General features: G+C 42.7%; 1 protein-coding gene across 13 annotated transcripts in view; it reads left to right on the top strand.

Annotated features, from left to right (window-relative positions):
- EHBP1 (EH domain binding protein 1) overlaps positions 1–14264 on the top strand; it is a 226642-nt gene that overhangs the window by 136498 nt on the left and 75880 nt on the right. For all 13 annotated transcript variants that reach the window (XM_040598120.1, XM_040598132.1, XM_040598131.1 and 10 more), the window contains 2 exons: positions 8722–8900; positions 9529–9577. In XM_040598120.1, the coding sequence (XP_040454054.1) occupies positions 8722–8900; positions 9529–9577 (228 nt within the window). The remainder of the gene's footprint in view (positions 1–8721; positions 8901–9528; positions 9578–14264) is intronic.

Here is a 14264-nt window from a genome sequence, read left to right as displayed (position 1 = left end):
ATTTCATCCTGTTTTCTTCAGACCTTTTCTCCTTTTTATACGACTGGAATTCTTCTTGTGCATTTCACGTCCATCCCAGCTTCATGTCTGGTGTATCACCCTTGTTCCTAATTCAGACTTTCAACACTGAACCCAACAAATACTCTTGCAGGACCCTTTTTAATGGATAGTTCCAATAATCATTTAAAACTAGTCTCGGATATAGTTTTCCAGCCTGTTTTGCACCTATAGTGTGTGAGTCTCATTAAGACTGTTTTCCGTGCTTCCTTATGAGAGCGTCTTCGGAGACAACAAAAAGAGCTGAACTACAGTCATAATGTGTTACCTGCAGCTTCCTCTCTCCCCTGCCTGTTTCCCTCTTACAGCAGGAACTTGGACTGGTTGTCGTGATTTGTTGATGATAAATTAATGTTTGTTGCTTGTCTCCTTTTAACTTTCACATGCTAAGAAACAACTCTATTATTTGTCCCACCTCTTTTTTGTTAGCTTTTCTGCATTCTTCTGATTTTTCTTTTTTTTTTAATGCTTTTAAAGACTGGAAGGGAATGTAGACTTTCCCTGCTTTTCTAATATCTTGCCTGTCTTCACGTTTTCAAGCTGACCATTAATTGCAGATGTTGCTTCATATTGGTTCCTCCAGTACCCTAGGATTACATTAAATGTGTTCAGCTGATCTGCAGGCATCTGGCAGGTCTAAGCTGTTTCCATCCCTGGCTGCAATCTGACCTTTTTGTGTCCGATACCAGTAATGCCGGTCTCCAACTTGCGTCTGACTTGTAGAATCAGGACGGGTGAAGAAAAAGGAAAAGCATTAAACATTTCAGATGCCTCATCATCATCTGTGGATAGCTCCTCCTTACCACTGAGTGGTGAAGCAATATTTTTAACCTCCATCTTGTGATTGATTCCATAGAGTGGGCTGTCGATGCAGTAGTTTATCAAGGCTAAAACTGAGTTGTTTTCATTAAATTCTCATTTGACTATAGCTATCCTAAGGAGCTTTCTTGAGAATAGCTGTCTTTATGCCCAGTGTCAGCTCATGGATATCAACACCTCACGCAGGATTGTAGAACATGCTTATTTTATTTCCACCCTCAGTTTAAGAGGTGTACTCTGCCCTTCAGGGGCACCGCATCAGCTTCTGTGTCATCAATACCGGGCTTAAAAATACCAAGCGCTCTACATCAGCTTCTGTGTCATCAATACCGGGCTTAAAAATACCAAGCGCTCTAAGCCCCTCCACGCATGGAGGTTGTTTTCCTCCGTTGGTACAATACCTGTACCAGTCTGGCATCTGTCTTCTGTTCTCAAGTACTTAAACCAAAGGTTTCTCATTGGCGAAGACTGGTGCTTCTATAAATCTGCCTGTGGCCGTGCATTAATCTAAATGATGCAGTAGCTTTACAAAACAGGTATCTGTAAAGTTCTGTGGAGCAATGTCACCTTAATGATACAACATCAGAAGGTTGCCTGAAAAAACAACGTCTGTTGAAACGTTCAGAGGAGTGAGAGAAGGGCTTGCATTTGTTTCATGGCTGATGTCAAAAGAAATTCCTGCAAAAGCAACAAGAGTTCACTGTTTTTAGGAAGAATTGGCAGTGACTCTCACTTTTAGTTTGCCTTGTGCTTGCTTTTAGAGAGATTCTTGTGACCTTTCCTGACAAGCTCTAACACTTCCATTGTTTGCTGCAGGCCTTTGAAATGTGGCAGAGATAGCCTTGGGCCCAGGGAGGTGCGTTTTGCTAGTTCAGTTCACATTTAACAAAGTTAAAAGCTTTGAAAATTGCTATTCCTCATCTGTGGTTGAAGTTGCTTAATTCTGGCAACCTGCCCCAAACCCTGAACGTTCCCGTCGTGGCAGAAAGCCAGGGACTGTGAGCCGGCAGCATCCTGGCAGCTCGTCGGGGCTTCCAGCGCAGATTACACAGGAGCGGAGGCTGCAGCCCCTGCGCCACCGGCAGCTGGGGAGAGGAAGGTGGACGCAAGGAAAATGCCTGTCTGTCTTCCCAGAGCTGGGAAATGAGGCCCCGTCCCTGCGTGTGACCTGCTCATACTGTTACATTACAAATACATGTAATCATCAGAGAATGAGCTCAGCGTTTGCTTCTGCCTAATGGTATGAGCTAGACACCATTTCCAGTTTGTTTAATTGAAAACATGTCGTTCAAGACAAAGATGATGCGACCTCAGGGAAGAGAAGCTGGACAAGCTTCAGCCAATCCTTCTGTAATAGTGGGAGCTGGGAAGGAGCTCACTGGGGCTTTTTTCTCATGGCCGTTCTGACCATCAGATGAAATTACTTGCACATAAGTAACCAATTCATTACGTTGTCTCAGGTTGGTTTTTCCTTTACCAGCTCATTAGCATAATCTCCTTGCCATTAGCTGACGAATTTAGGGCTTCTCAACCTGGTGAGGTAGCTACCCTTGCTCCTGTGCTACAGTGCTGTTACCCTCTGCTAGCAACATCGACAGGGGGAGGTAGTCGTCTTGAAATAAACAGTCTGTCTTGTTCTTAATTAGTTCCCATGAGCAGACAGGCTCCGTGTCCTGTTGCCCAAGTGAGGAAATTGTCTGGTAGTTGATGTGTGTGGCTTGTGGTTCCGAAGGGTTGGAGTTCAGTTCCCAAATACTTGGGGTTTTTTTATCCTTTTAATCCCCAACAATGAAAACCAAACTAAAACCCTAAAAGACTCCGCTGAGAAAAAGTTACTTCATTGCTAGACAAAGTGAAAGCCAAAAGCAGGCTACCAGATAATTACCAAAATTACAAAATGAAGTACTTGGCAGTTGTGAACTGCTGGATTTAAGGTAGCCTCAGTTACTGTGACCTCTCCTGTCTCTGTGCGCTGTATGCCTGTAGGTTGTATACGTGGAAACGTTTCAGTTGTGCGACTACATACCGTGTGTTTTTGCCGGACCACTTCCTCTGTGCTCGGAGCAAAAGTAACTGGACCCTGTAAGAGCAGGCAGCTGTCTGCAGGGCTGCCGTTTCGGCTTTCCTGGGAGCTGGAAGGGGTTCAGCAGCGCGTGGTCTCTTTGCTACGCAGGGTGGACGCCACAGAGCCTGGGCAGAGCGTGTGGAACTGGTGTGTGACGCTGAGCAAGCTGCCTGGAGAGCGTTTGAGGCTACGAACGATGCGTGCCTCTCTTTAGGATGGCCAGTCTTCGACTTCATCTTAACTTGTCTGAGTCTGGCAGTTGGGTTTTGGCTATTCTGAGCGCTGTCGCCTGCCCCCGGAGTCCGGAGGAGCACTTTGGTGGGATGCGTACGCCAGATTCACACCAGGTAGCATCTTTTGAGTTCTGGTGACAGTTGATTCCCTTTACTGGCTCAGGCAAGCTATTTAATTCAGGCCATTTCCCTGTTTGTAAAATACCAGTTGTGAGGCTCTTATCACGTCAGTATATTCACTCGCCCATCGCAGTGCCCTAATGCTGTGTGCTGGCTCTCGTGCCAGAGGTCACAGGCAAGTTGAAATGTGATGTTTGACGGAGCGTTTGCATCGTACTGCTTAAATGAAGCTGGGTGCCATATGCTTTTTGCCTTAAGCAGTTAGGTAGGCACAGTGTGAGAAGAAATGGGTAGTGATGATTAGAATAAAAAATAACATCGTGTTTGTTTGCGGGGTTGGACAAGTAAAAGTCATGAAACCAAGTCAAGCATGACAGACTTGCTAAACCTTGCAGGCAGGGACGCTGAAGGACAACCATTGTGTATATGACTCAGCCATAGGCAGCACAAACCCTGAGTTTAGGTGTGAGTCAGCGAGTGAGAGTGGCAAACTTGTGTTGCGTATCCACATTAGCTGTAGGCACCATCAGAAGAGCGAGGAAGGCAAAATTTTAAGATGTCTGAGGCTGGAAAAACCTGGAGGTTACCTAAATACCTGTAATTAACCATATACAGGAAACAAATTCAGTGAATCTGTCTTCTCCCCGGCAGCTGGGTTTTCAGATCTCCTTCATTTTCAGGGACAGTAGGGACTAGAGGCGTTTTGGTAACCATATGCCATGCCATGCAAATAGAGAACAGCAAAGTTAGAGACTATACTCCTAAACCACTAAGTCTGTGTATCGGAGTGAGAGGCTAGCAGAATTCCTCACACTTCTTCCTGGGAAATGTCTGGTTTCTAACCCGTGCACGCGCTTCCCTTACCAGAATCAAAGAGCAACGCCACGTGTATTGGGTTGTGTCACTGAAGCCGTCATGATGTTATGCTGACCTGCTACTTAAAAAATAACTAGCCTAGGTAAAGAATGTTTCAGCACAGCTGGGTCATGAGGATGGTTTTTTCCATCCTTGGAGTAAAAAAGAAAGGAGTTTTATTCTGTCTTTGCAGACTCAATTTCCATATTCTATTTTGGTCCTGATACTGATTAAATATCAGCTTTAGACTTACGCCCGGACTGTTCCACAGCCCAGAAAAAACAAAATTGAATGCATGTTGGAAATGTACAGACCTTGCCAAAGGCATAAATTCTATTAAATGAGCGGTATTCAATTTAAAGTACTCAGGCTAAGCAATTCCTCTGTGAAGAGCCCTGTGTTGTTTAAAAAATAAAATTCTAGAGTGCCATCTTGGTGATATAAAATTATCTATTTGACTGAAATGTATTTGGATGTCTTGTTTATATTGCACCTTTCTACCATTTTTCAGACCACTCAGTTCAGCTGAGTTTCCCAAACTTTTTTTTTTTTATCCAGCCACATGCTGTGCATTTTGTCTCACCTGGTTGCATGTTTCTTTCATTCACCTTATCTTGCATTTTAACAGTTTCACAGATTTCAGGGTTCCTAGGCAGCGCTGCAGTTTTGATTGGGGTAAGGGAAAATCCCTTCCATTTTGTTCAGTCAAATAAGCAGGTGGGACCGTTGCCTGTGTTCCTTCTTGAGGAGCAGAACTGTTTGTAGATCTTCCCAGCTCTGACCTCCCAGCCCTGCCTCAGTCTCCGCTTCCTCTCCTCCTGCAGTTCCTTACCATTCCTCGGCTGTTCTCTCAACTCCTGTACTTTTTGGGGAGTTGGGTTCATTAATATAAAACTCAAATCTTCCACCCCGATTCCCAGAGCTGCTATGTACTCTTTTTTTTTTTCCTTACCCCTCTCAGCACCTTTCTCCTCCAGCCCTCAGCACTGCCCCTTGCTCCCTCAAAGCCCCCTGCCCTGCAGCCTGCCAGCGGGCCCTGGGGAGCCGCAGACGGAGCCTGTGAGCTGTGTTCCGGCTGCTCCTGTGCCTCACGCGAGGGCTCGGTTCATCGCCCCATGTTCCCATCACCAGGTCCCGTCTTGCGTTTCTTCTCCTGAGCGTTGGCCAGTGTGTGTTGGATGTTGGAGATGCGCTTCAACCCTCGCTTTGCGAGCCATCGGGGCGCTTGCTGCTGCGTCCCTCAGAGCAGCAAGTATTTTAAAATGCGGGGATGCAGTCTAATGCTAAAGCTGTTGTCCTCTTGTTAACATAGAGTAATGGTCTGATGGGATAATCTCCCAAGAGGAAAAACGTGTATGCTATAAAATGTATTAATTAAGCTTCCAGAACATGTAGAAGAATAAAGTGAAGATACTTCTGTTGACTGTGAAACAAAGATATCCTGAAGCTAGTGCTGACTCCAGCTGATAAATCTACCCACATGGTGCTGTGCCAGGGTGTGAGCTAGCATGTGAGGGACCGGCTCTGGAACCTCTGCGCTTGCCACGCAGTTAACCCAAGCTGGATAAAAATCGGTTGTACGCGGTTCAGTGGGGAGCTGATCAGCGAGCGGGTCTGGTGACCTGTTGTGGGAAGCTCCTGCTTGGTGGTGGCATTTCCAGGCAAGTTCTCAGGCACTTCAGCTTTTCAGCTCAGAAAGCCAAGTTGCAACTGCCGTATGTTTTAGAAGAATTGTGTAGTCGGTACTGAAAAGAATTATGTAAGAAAAAGCTAATCAAACTTTAACTCCATTTGATAGGTTCCTACCGATTCTGCAGAACAAATATATGCTAGAAATAGGCGCTTGGTAGTAACTGTGTTTGCACTGAACCTGTAACTAATGTGTATAACCTACAGGTATTGCAGGGAAATGTTTTTTCATACTGATGCTTCACAAAAAAATCAAAGCTAACGTTTGTTAACCCTTCTGAAGGGGTGTCAAGTGCTCACGCACAATTCTGCCATTGCTCAGTCATTTCCAGTGTGTCTGGAGTTGAGTGCTTATGCTGTAGATTAAATAATGAAAGCTTTGACTTAGGTGGTGAATAAGAGCATAACATTATCATAAGATTAACTTCACCTTTATCCAAAAAAACTTGGAGTACTAAGTCTGGAAAGAAAGCCATATATAATTTCTGCTTTATCAGCTAGAGAAGAGAAAACTGTAAATACATCATGCACATGCTGAATCTTGTATATTTTGCATAGAATACTTTCAGAAAATCTAAAGTAAATGGAAGGACAAACACGGGAGAAAAAGCTCCAACTTAAGTACAGTTTTTCCAGGAATTGTAATCAGGGCTTTAAAAAAATGATAATATGTAAACAAAATACCAAAGGGCATCCAAAGGTATTAAATCAATAAGTTTAGAATTTTGCAAAACCTGGCTTTAAAATCAATTACATCTTCAGTTTGTTAGCTGTGCAATTAAGGCATTTGAATGGTAATTTTGCCTAAGGCAATTTTAGAGTTAACTAGAAAGTATTTAGGTGGTGACTGGAACATTTAACATTTCTGTAGAGAGTTTCAATAACAAGTACTATGACCTTATAGTTGACATTTAATGTATCTGGTAGGTAGTGCCCTATGGTTTGAAGATGTAGCTCTGTGCTTTAAAAATTTGTTAAAATATCATTTTCCACATCTTAATAGTACCATTTTAATTATTTTCTCCCAGTGGTGTTATTTCTGTTTATATAATTCAGGTAGCAAATATATTTTAAGCCAACATAGCACCTTAAATTTGGGGTCAGTGGTTAGTTACTGGGTTTTGCTTCAAGTTGTAAAAAAAACTGGAGAAGAACCTGATCTTAATTACATCACTCTGACTCTGGAGTAACTGTCTGGCAGCTCTTAACCAATATTTGTTTCTCTAATTAAAATCTGTTGCATGGTGAAGAAAGTTTATCATTTGTTGCTGCGTTTTTCCCCCCTATTTTATATATCCCTGTTAAGATGCTAATTATTGTATTTAGAAATATGTCTTAGCATTAAAGGATTTGTTCGTGCTGATTTGAATCATTGACAGGATTAAAAAAAAAATAGCAAAACACTTTTTAACAAGTTATTTTGTACCTATGATCCGGCATTTGAAAAAAAAAAAAAAAAAAAAATCAGCAAGGTATACATTTTGCTCTTTCTAAATGAGCTGGCAGTGCTTCTATCTGATGATGAGGTAGGTGTGTTTATAAAACAACTTTTTAGGGCTGACTGTCACGGTAAATGAAAAATTGCCTTCCTGGTTCTGTAGATGTGCTTCCCCAGCAGCAGTGGAAGCATAAATCAGTTGGTAGCTGGCAGCTGACTGCTGACACTGACAGGCTGCAGTCAAGGGGGGGCATCGTTGGTCTTTCGCAAACAGGCGATATGGCCAAAAGGGTTTACTTGGGGCACTTCTGTGGCTGTGGCAGAGTAACAGAGTAATTTAGTAAACAGTAAATGCCTTGCTCTATTTTTGTCTTAATTTGGGAACTCTCCAGCTATAAGGTGCACAGGCAGCATGTTTTGTTGTCTACGTATGCTTTTAATGATACTACATTGAAAGACTGAGTGGGCTCAGTTCTTCCCGTGTAAATCAGGATTTGGATTTACGTCCAGCAAGTTCAGTCTGTTTAATTACATCTAAGAAGTTTTTACAGTGGTGATATTTTCCCGGTGAAATTAGTCTGTATCTCCTGAAGACCTCAGCTGCAATCAGTAAGTTCTGTGTGAATTTGCGGAACAGCTGACAGTGACAAATGCCAAATGCCTGAAATACTTTATTCCATTATAATTCTTGGTTTGTGCTAACAAAAACTTTACTCAAAGCGTCAAAATACCCTTTCGGGAAGCAGTCGTTATTAGATAACGATACCTGTTAGAAACCACCCTCCAGTAGAGGTTTATGGCCGAAATTCCTTTTCCACATGGAAAACCTGAAGCCTGGAAGAGGCAGCTCTCTGGGTACGGTTGGGTGGAAGCGGCTGTTCAGGAGCACAGTGCCCTGTGCCAGCCTGCGCTGTGGCTCAACCAGGTGCAGCGCGGCCACAGCCTTCCTGCGGGGCCTGGGCACGGGCACCGACCCCCGTGCCATACGGGGGGTCACGGCTCTGCCTCGCGCCCGCTCCCAGCCAGCCCCCGCCACCTTAGCGTCCTTACCGGTGGCTTCGCGGGTACTCTCCTGTGGCAGGGTTTTGGGAAGTCTTGCCCAGGGTATGTATCGCGGGCTGTGTGGGACTGTGTCTTAAGTGTTTAAGCGTGGTGTTTCCACTGGTGCAACTCCTGGCCGGTTCTCCTACAGAGATCTGGAATCCCATATATCTGCATCCTTTGGAGACAAGTGCCAAGGGTGAGGACTGGAGATAAAAACTTGCAGTCTGTGTCTTTTGCAAGTTACAGTCACTGTAAACTGACAGCTGTGAACGACCTGAACTCACATCAAAGGATGCAGATCATCTAGTTAGGTCAATTAATGTTAATTCACATCTTCCATTAAATTCTTTTATCTTCTTCTCTTTTTTCTCTTTCCTTTTTTTTTTTTTTCTCTTTTCCAGCCAAGCCCGATACCAAGTCCTATTTTGGGGAGAAAGCCAAACGCGAGTCAGTCCCTGCTCGTGTGGTGCAAAGAAGTTACAAAAAACTATAGGGGAGTGAAAATCACCAATTTTACTACGTCGTGGAGAAATGGTTTATCCTTTTGTGCAATATTACATCACTTTAGACCAGACCTGATGTAAGTTGTATGCTCTTTGCCTTCATAAACTAACTCTCAGAAATGTATAACATTTAAATTTACGTAAAAATGAAATCCCTATTCATTCCAGGTGTTGAACTTTTTTCACCCTTGTCTTTCAAGCAGGGAACCATCCTTTCTAAGAACACAGATTTATGAATGCTCAGACTTTATGACCTCTTTGCTCTCCCTTGTTGCATAAACAATTGTTTCTCCCCCTCTCTGTGATTTGTTTTTCTTCTTCTTAATCTTATACAAAGAACTGACTTCAGGATGATTATGAAAATTGTGCCAGTGTTGAAATGAGATGAGAGGAATAAGCTCTTTGTACACTGACAAGGACGGATTACCTGCTGGTAAATTTGGTTGTCAAGGCTGGCCTCTAGTCCTGCCTTAACTTCTTTTTTAGGTAGAAAGCTTCAGGCAATGAAACATGTAATCGGTGTTTGTTTATTTATTTATTTATTCCTTTAATTTTCCACACTATTAGTTTTGTTGATTGAATTGCTGTGAAATTGCTAGTTACTGTATGATATTTCTGTATGTCAAATTTTTAGATGCGGTTTGTTTTAAAACTGCTGCTTTTATCAAATACTGTACATACCTACTGTGCCATTTTCCCCCTCAGTGACTACAAGTCCCTGAATCCTCAAGATATTAAAGAGAACAACAAAAAGGTAAGAACTGCCAGGAAAAAAAAAAAAGACATAGCTTCAATTTTGGCTTCACTGCAGGTTTTTATTAATTTTGGGGAAGTGTGGTTGTTTTGTAAGGTCGTAACTGCTGCTCACAGAAGGTATTCGGCCTCCTGCGGTTCCAATGGGATGCATTATTGACTCTGGTTTGTCATGGTCTTTAACATTCACAACAAGTCAAGGCTGGCATTAGAGTTTAAGTGTGAAAGCAGAGGGAAGGGCTGCCCAGCCTTCTGCGATCACTCCTCTTGATTTTTCTGATCAGCCACATAATTAAAAAAAAAACAACATAAGTGCTCTCGGACTGTTGTACGCCAGACTTTTTCTGCTGCTGTAATGGGGCGTCGTGTGTCGGTCACGACTGATGGTGCTTTGATGGTGATTTCTATATTTTTAAAGATGAAATTTTACACCTACTTCTACGTTGCACCAGCCGAGTGAAGTGGTTTGTGCCACATGGAAAGCTTAGGGCCAAGTGTTGAGACAATACTTTGCAAATAAACTGAATTATTAGCAAAATAGTTTATAGCATTGTGCTGGGTAGCTGTTTTAAAACAACCTTTGTACCTTTGTGATGCAAAGGTGGAAAAAGTTTCTCTGGAAGTATCAGGAACTTGCTTTGGGAATCACCAGAGGACTTTTTATTTCTGCTTGCTATTTTAGACCTGTTAGAAGCTTTGCTGGGCCCTAGGGACACGTTTAGAAATGATAATTTTCATGTGAGTCACTGATAATAAAATTGTTCCTGAAGATCGTCTGAGAATTGTTTTTAAGTAGCTGCTTTCTCAGTGCTGTGATTTTATTTTTACATTGCTTTAAAAGCACTAAATTTAATTGGGATGAAGTTATAAAAATATACTTTGAATAAATTAATTAGGTTCAATATTATATGGGAAATGTAACTCAAGAATGTTAGATTGTAGATAGGTGGAATTCCTGAAAGTGCTTTGTTAAAATTCATTTGTGTTTGTGGTAATTATCTTATAACGTGCCTGCACTCTTAAGTGTTAGCCAGGGAGTTACTTGTCTTTAAAATAGAATTTAAGCATTATAAATAATGAAATACCTCTGAGCAGCTGTTATCTAATGAGTGATTTGGCCAGTGATACCTTTTTCATACTAATACAGGGTCTTATGATGACCTAAGTGGATTATCCGTGACATCATAGTGTTTTCTGTGACCATATGGTTTTGTACTTAAAGTTTCGTTGAGCGTCCAGGCTCATTAAGCCGGATTATAAAAAGAGAAAGAATAGATTATTAATTAAAAATGTTGGCAGTCCAATCAGTCATCTTTTCCTTATGAAACTGTGATGGCAAACGGTGAACTTCTTGGCCCGTCTCTCTCACAAGCTATAGTTCCCAGGGCTGAAGAAGGAATGATTGTTGTTATTGTGCAGGTTTTTTCCTTTCATCACTTGGCAAGCCTTCGCCTGACAGCTACATTGAGTATCCCAGTTGCTTCCTGCAGATTTATTTCCTGGTCTCACACAGTTCTGCCCGATAACCCTGCGTGCCCTTGGTTGGAGTGAATGCAGCACTGGCAACAATGGCTACCTAGACATTCCATGCAGATATGGAACACGTTTGACAGCGATTCCTCCTAACCAATTAAAATAACATCTGTGGATGAATAGGTCAATTTTCTTTGTCTGAAGCAACACCCCCCCCACCGCCTGAAAGGAGTTAATAGGTGACTGTGGCCACAGATTAAAGGTTAACCCATAGAGTGTATCTTTTAGAAGCGCGTGACCGTGTTTGTATTTTAATAAAAATCTTGAGACAACTATTTCAGTGCAGTTACTGTGTATAATTACACATGGAAACGCGCTGTTACAACAGGCACATCATCGGGCCTTCTTTATAGCACACGGGGCATTCGCCAAATTGGTGCTGCCACTGATGCTAGATAAAAAAAGGTCTTTGCCTGTGACATCTGATCTTTGCCAATATGTCAGTGTGTTACATAGCTAGGAAATGGCTGGAATACTGCCCGTGGTGCTTGTGCTGATGGATCCCAATTGATGTCTGTCAATCAGCTTGTCAGTAAATTAAAAAAGAAGAAATTTCATCAGGAGATAGGTAAATAGGCTTAGTGTCCTGAATATACGTATGTGTGCACGTTTGTATCGTAATTTCCGCAATATAATTATCTCTCTCAAAAAAAACCCCAAAACCCAAACAAACAAGAAAATGAACAAAAAAAACCCCAAACCAAAAACCCCCAAATGACTACTCCAGTTTACATTAGCGTCATTCAGAATTCAAAGATATTTTGGGAGCGTAATGCCCACTGCAAATTCAAACTTCTGTCAGGAGCAACAGAGAAACCAGGATTATCTTTGAAAAAGTTAGAAATGTTACAGGCATACTTTCCTGGCTGATCCAAAGAGCTGTGGTTCTACTTAAATCTCACATACATCTAGGTATTGTATAGACTTCCCAGTAACGTTAACCGACTAATTTTATTTAATATGTCCATTTGATTATTAGTAATTAATAATTAAAAATGTGTTAAGATTGCAGCTTACTGGCAATATAGTCCCTTATGAAGAACAGAAATTTTTCATATTGCTAATAACATGTCCTGCACTTTAAAAATGTAAGCTACTAAACTACACTTGGCTGGAGTTTGGAGGGGATGAAAGAATGAGAAGTGGAAGGGCACAACAGTATGGTTCTACTAATGAACTTCTGGGTTTAATTATTTTATTGTTTAGAGTACCTTGTTTCATTTGAGGGATTATCGTGTGGAAATAGTAATATATCTTCTGGATGTTTGATTGGAATTTTCCATTTTAGTGATGCGCTTTTTTCTTTTTTTTTTCCTCCAGTTTTTGACCATTTCTACTAAATTCCTCAATACATTTGAACTTGAGTGATTGTCTTAAGAAAATATTCCATTTCGCAAGGAAGGAATCCCTATTTTAGAATATACATTTGAACAGAAGAATTCAGAATTACAGGGATAGCATTGAGTCAAAATGGAAAGTTTCCTTACCTTTAAGCTGATGGCCATATTTTTATAACAGGCATTTACACTCGCTTCTAACATTTGATTCCACAGAATCGTAAGCAGATATTTAATTGTGTGTGTAGGAGTTGCTTGTTGACCTCGGTGGGATCACACAGGGAGCACAGTTAAACAAGCACATAAAAACATTTGCAAAATCAAGGCTTAGTTATGCCTCTGTTTAACAAAAAGTAATTTCACTTGGAAAATTTACTCTGTGAATACCATGTTACAAACAAGTTAGAAACACGAGGCAGTTATAAAGGCACTGGAATAGCAAGAAGCTCCCAGCTTTTCCAACAGTGCAGGAGAATCCACCGCACGCTGCCGGGTGGGTGCTCACCAACGTACGATTGCTATTTATAGACTAATGGCTGTAAAACATTGGCGTAGCAATCTAGATATCTAGTGTGCTTCAAAAGGAGAGAGGCAAGAATGTGTATCATCCGGAATGAGAAGGAGAGGGGATGGGGAATAAGTATCTGGCATCAGTGGGAAACTTGTGTTTAATCCCAAGCATCGCCAGAAGAACTGAGCAGACAGTGAAAAGTGGTTGCAGCTGGGTCGAGGTTATCCATCGTCCCAAATTCAGTCCTGTTGTAGCGTTACCCATTCTAAGCCACTGACAACTCTGAAACGCTGTCCCCACCTTCGTTTTACAGACCCTGGGAGATATTCGTAGGATTTAGTTTTGTTAGCATATAAATAAGAAATTAAGAGCCTAAAAGAGTTCAGGTCAAGTTGTGTCAGCTTTGGCTGCCATGGACTGCTCAGCCCATCCTGAGGTAACCTTCCGTTCCTCGGATGGTGCCTCCCACTGCGCGCCGTGAGGGGTAACAGGTTATTTGTGCCACTGAGTCAGCACTGACCCATTTAGTCACACACACGTCCTGGTGCTGCCTTTGGTCCGCAGGACCGTGCAGCTGGCTCGCTGCCCTGCTCTGCCCAGCCGCTGTGCTGCTGGTGTGGGAGCATCTGTCATTCCCAGTACCTGCCCCAGCTTAGGCTGCCCCCCTGATCCCTGCGCTGCTCTCCTTTGCCTCCCCTCTCTCTGTGCTCCTCGCCTCTGTTCAGTGCCACCTCTCTTGCCTCCCTCTCCTCCGTATCCAGCCGGATCCTGCTCTTCCAGCTCTGTGTCCCAGGAATGGGTAAATGACAGCTGTCCCTCTTCTACCACCTGAGTTCTTTCCATTCCCTCCCACCCATCCTTTTCCTGCTCTTCTACTCCGTCTGGAGCGTTGTATCAGCAAACACAGCAGTTGTGTTTTCCGCTGCTGCTCCTCGATCTACGCACAGCTCTGCTGTTATAAATGGCGTAACAATCTCTCATAATGAACCTTCCCAAGAAACGATCCGCCACCAAAGACCAGCAATTATTTTAGGCCAAATCATTTTGCACAGGGAGAGCCAGAAGGGCTTAAAACCAAATTATTCAGATAATTTCTACGTCTAGGTAAACTCTGTGAATCATTTGTTATAGTGATACAAAAATGACTGCACCATAAATGCTGCGGCAAGTTATACCTGAGCATGCGGGGAAGCGCGCAGGAACTGCGGGAGATGAATTCCCGCTGTCAGAAGCAGTGCTGGAGAAGGGGCCAAGATGAAAGCGGCCTGGCCCTGGTGCGGGGGGACGGGGGAGCCCGCTTTGTGCAG

Source organism: Falco naumanni, chromosome 6 (assembly GCF_017639655.2).
Source record: "Falco naumanni isolate bFalNau1 chromosome 6, bFalNau1.pat, whole genome shotgun sequence".
Lineage (NCBI taxonomy): Eukaryota > Metazoa > Chordata > Aves > Falconiformes > Falconidae > Falco > Falco naumanni.
This window is presented reverse-complemented; position numbering and strand designations above follow the sequence as displayed.